We start from the raw sequence: 4837 nt of genomic DNA on the forward strand, positions 1-4837 counted from the left end.
AAAAAAAAATAATAAAAAAAAAAAAAACTGTGCATAGGTTTCTAGCTTCTACTAATACCTATTTATGATATAAATAATGTAAAAGTTCAAATCATTTAAAAATAGTTACAAAAATAAATAACAACTATTATGCTTCTAAAATTTTGATTAGAACAGATTTTTCGGTTGAGGAATTGATGTCTTGGAGATGACCTCTACCCCTGGAGGCATTTTCTTTTTCAGCTTCTTTGCAGCTCTAGGACTATAGCATCTTTGGTCGAACTCGATAATAACCTCTTTGAGATCAAGAGCATTCTCGAATACATATGTAGCAACTCAAGGTCCATTCTATTTCCCGCAAAGCCAAGTATCTCTAGTGTCTTTAAGCACCTAAGGGGCTGTCCATCTCGTTTCGATATCTTAAATGAAGTTGGCTGATGAAAAAAACTGCAGTATGCAAAAATTATTAAAGGCTCGTCAATAAATTAAATTTATTATGTGGTTCGTAAAAAAAAAAAAAAACAAGAGATAGTTCGATGTTATATATGCCTCTAATGTTAACTTTTGCAGGACTGGAGATGCTTCGATCAAGGGAGTAAATCCAAGAAGGCTTTGATCTCCAATAACTCGAAGTTTTAGATGCTTGAGCTTTGCCAAAGTAGGAACTTGATTGATCCCTAATTCTGCAAGAAAAATATAACAAATAGTCAATTAGATCTTCTGGAACCGGGATGGAGCTCTAACCACTTGAGCTATCCCTCACTCACAATGACATATATGTAATGGTAGTCCAAGTGTATCCGAAATTTTATAACATTACAGAAGAATTAAAAATTGAGTTCTGGCATCTAACCTTAACATGAAATTCCAAAGATAGATACTCCAAATGTGAAAAATATTGGAAAAGAGGAGCAAGTGATTGTCTTATAAACCAGCCATACAGCCAAACATAGACCTTGGAGAGTAATGACGCGTTTTCAATATGTAACTCGATAGGATGATATGATACACTAAGCATTTGAATGACAAAAGTTTAGGGGTGGAAATATGAATGGTTTCCAAACGATGACAGTTGAAAATCTCCAAACATTTCAACCCTAAAAATGAGCCAGAAACTCTGGTTAAATAATGTGCCAGTGTAATGTGCAAGTATTCAAGACACGGACAAGATGATTGCAGGCTATGCTGTATGAATTCCGTAGTCACATTAAGGGGGCGTTTGGTTCAGATAATGGAAATGGAGTGGGAAGGAAACAAATAAGAGGGAGGAAATGAATCATTTAACTATTACCTTATCATTTGTTTGGTTTAACCATCGAAAGGATAATTGTTAAGAAAAGGGTAAGGATATTTGTTATCCTAAGTTTTTGAGACGTAACAAATGAGGGGTAACCATTACCCTTAGGTAATGGTAATTGTTACCATGCCTTCTAACCAAACATATGGTAATGGTATTGGTTTAATCGAATCTATTTTCAATCCGTAAAAACTCTTGAGATCTCAGGGAATAATAATAATGGCCCTTAGCTTGTTGATGGACAGATTACGAGACAGGCATTCTAGAGGAGGCATACTGTAGCGGTTGTGCTGTGAATTTTTATCAGGCCATAGTGATCTAAACTTGAGATCCAGTCTTTTGACATGTTTTCCAAAAGCGAATTCCAACCACTTATAGAAGAGCATTGTGTAAATCAAAATCAATCGTAAGTTCATCTACAACTAAACCCATGTGTTTGTTCGTAACATCGTTTACCCAACTTATAAAGCCTGATTGTTTTGGGGCTAATAGCTCAGGTCGAAGTACTGTCTTAGGATCCTCGAAGATTAAGGTAGGTATGCATCGCCATCTGCGAGAAAGAAGACTAGTCCTTGCAGCTTCTTTCAATGTTAAGGTAGATAGAATTGATAGCAGAATATCATCAGGAAGCAGACTCAGCCTATCATTTACTTCACCATTGCTAGTCTGAAATTTATATGATACATGGAATAAAATGAAGTGCGATTAAAAAAAACAAATTCATGAAATAATTGACACTAGAAAGCTGAAAATCCAAAACTACACCATTACCTTGCAGGCTCTTGGAGCGGGCCATGTCATCATTTTTTACCATAATTCTCGTTTATTACGGTATATAGAGAGATCACAACAGCAAAAAATCAATCTAAACTTTAATCCCATAAGTGGGGTCAAGCAGTTGTGAACACACCTCCTTTTGGCCTCCTATCCCGACGAGAAGTGCAATGATGTTACAAAAACTCGTTTTTCATACTAGATCAAAGTTGAAGTGTTTATGGACTCTGAAATGCATTATGAAGTAAGTTAAAACTCGTATTTGAGACCAAATTATCTTAGAGCCTAGTCCGATCACTAATTAGGCCTAAAACATGCTCATACATGTTTAATCTTGATTAATAATGGACTCAAATGCGTCAAATGCAATGATTGGATACAATGGATCTTACATTGTTGAAAACTAAGCCAATCAAAATAATTAACCATATAATATTCGTTCAAGGCCTATACAATTGGATAACCCTTTTAAACAGCTTTCCAACGGTATATTATAAGCTCAATTATGAGTTAAAACGAAAAGTTATCATCAAAATACTAAATCGGGCTCTAAAACCGACACCCTTGCACTCAAACGACCATATGTTTTGATCCATAACAGATTCACAATCTTGTTTATTTCTTGTTTCTTTCACGAATTTGAATAAAAAAAGAACAACGACATTTGTTGCAATGTAGTCTTTTTGTGATTAATGTTTGTAAATAAAATCAACTAACTTAGTTTTAAGGAATCACGTTGCATGTATTATTTGGTAATGATATTGTGAAAAATGAAGAGCTAGTAGAGGTCGCACTAAGGCTAGGATTGCAATTCTCAAAGAGAACGTTTTTCTAGTACCCTTGCTCTCAAACTCATTTCTGGTTTAGTAGACCAATTTGAGCATGGGTAAACTTATGATTCATGCTAAATATCCCTTGAACTCTACTTCGGAGAAAGGCGTGAACGAGGTTTATGAGTTTTCCTAAAGCTCATCGGCGACTCTCGATTGGTTACTTATAAAAAAAAAAATTAATGACGGACTCAATTCTAATTCAAGGTCTCCCAAATAATTAGCAATTCAAATCCTAATACACCCTAAAAAGTGTAAAGTCTTAGGCTTTTAAAAGTCCATGGGCATAGTGGAAGTGGGATCCCTAATAACGGGCTACCCTCCTCACAGTGGCGACTCCACTGGGGACTTAGAGGTTACAAGATTAGCTTTTGGTTATGGTTCAAGGTTGCTCACTTAGGATAGCTATGAGTTGTAATGAAAGGCTAACTTGGATAATCTCTCGTTAGAGAGCGAGACTCGAACACATAATATCTTCATTTTTCACAAAAGTAAAAACCAAATAAGCAACATTGCATCATGCTTAATGATAGCACACTTCAAACAATGGGGATTGGCTCATCGACTAGGGGTCGCCAACACCAGGCTTCTATCACGAAATCAATAACAATCATCCCACCCATATCGCCAACAAAATGTTAGAAGAACCATGCCATGGGTCAACACATTGAGTGATTGATTCGTGCATCATTCTTAAGATATGGTACCTTTGGACACCCAAGCCTTCACTGTTGACTTTAGAATGACATTGTATGCTTTATTGGCTTTATTCCTCATTTTTATGTGCTTATGTGATTACATGACAATGTGCTTATTATATGCTTCGTGTTTAGTTTAATAAAACTCCAACTTGTTACCCAGAGATATTAAAAAATTCGCAAAAAATAATAAAAAAAAAGTCCTTCATTTTGATTAAAAAATTTTTCTGCATTTCGATTTATAAAAAATGTACAAAATAAAAAAACAATCAAAATGTCGAACCTGTCAGGCGGCGCACACAACTATCAAAGTTGTGCGCCCCCTCCGAGCGCAAGTTCTGAAGTTGCACGCGACTCTTCTATGCAACTCTGATTTTTGCACGCGCCCGCTGTTCAATGTGGATTCTGACTCGTTATGAGCAATGTTATACGAAGAGAACGATAATACCACTTCAAGGTTTAAAGTTATGTAGGTGCTAATAATATCTCTTTGGCTAACAATGTTGTCTAACTTAGTTGCTTTTATTTTGTTCGTCTTTTCTTTTTTTTTTAAAAGAAAATTCAAAAACATGTTTTTTTATAGTTCTCTGAATTTTTTTTTCGACAAAAAAAAAAACATGTGGTAGGTGCTACTCTCAAAGTTGCACTCTCCACCTTAGCGCAAGACGGAAAATTGCGCGCGATACCTGTTGGGTTTCGTAGAGTCCGACTCTACGCGGAAGGGAAACCAACCCAAGACCCGCACACTAATTAAAGCGACCACTACAAGAAATAGGCCGTTTTCCGAGGGAAACGTTCCGACGGACCCAAATTCCGTTGGAAAATTCGAACTTTCCGACGGAAATAGGGTCTGCCGGAACATTCCGTTGGAAAAGGTTCATTGCGACGGAAACTCCGTCGGAAATATTGCGACGGAAATTAATTCCCTCTGAATAAAAGGCTTCCGACGGAATATTCCGTCGGACAGTTAGTTTTCCTACGGAATTTAAATCCGTCGGAATTTTCCTACGGAATATTCCCTCGGAAAAACCCTAATATTTCGACTGATTGTTTATCCGTCGGAACTTTATAATATATATAAAAAAACAAAACCGAAATTTTCTCCTCTCCTCTCCTCTTTCTCTCTCTTCCCCTTCTCTGATTTTCCTCCTCCCTTCCCCTTCGTTTCTCTCTCCTCCTTCCCCTTCTCTGATTTTCCTCCTCCCTTCCCCTTCGTTTCTCTCTCCTCCTTCCCCTTCTTTCCTCTTTCGTCCTTCCCC

General features: G+C 36.8%; 1 protein-coding gene across 1 annotated transcript; it reads right to left on the reverse strand.

The window, feature by feature from the left end:
- Nucleotides 1-218: 218 nt before the first annotated feature.
- LOC110703529 (putative F-box/LRR-repeat protein At3g42770) lies at nt 219-2080 on the reverse strand. The gene is made up of 5 exons (XM_021881327.1): nt 2048-2080; nt 1733-1942; nt 1554-1647; nt 542-662; nt 219-426 (listed from the first exon to the last, which is right to left on the reverse strand). Exons 1-5 carry the CDS (start codon nt 2078-2080, stop codon nt 219-221), a joined length of 666 nt encoding a protein of 221 aa, XP_021737019.1.
- Nucleotides 2081-4837: the final 2757 nt, after the last annotated feature.

Source organism: Chenopodium quinoa, unplaced genomic scaffold, assembly GCF_001683475.1.
Source record: "Chenopodium quinoa cultivar QQ74 unplaced genomic scaffold, ASM168347v1, whole genome shotgun sequence".
Taxonomy (NCBI): Eukaryota; Viridiplantae; Streptophyta; class Magnoliopsida; order Caryophyllales; family Amaranthaceae; genus Chenopodium; species Chenopodium quinoa.

Coding starts and splice junctions, on each gene's coding strand:
- LOC110703529 (XM_021881327.1), bottom strand. CDS start 2,080: ATGATGACATGGCCCGCTCCAAGAGCCTGCAAG. Junction 1,943..2,047: donor CCGCTCCAAGAGCCTGCAAG/GTAATGGTGTAG, acceptor TATAAATTTCAG/ACTAGCAATGGTGAAGTAAA. Junction 663..1,553: donor TTCACAGCACAACCGCTACA/GTATGCCTCCTC, acceptor TTTTTCTTGCAG/AATTAGGGATCAATCAAGTT.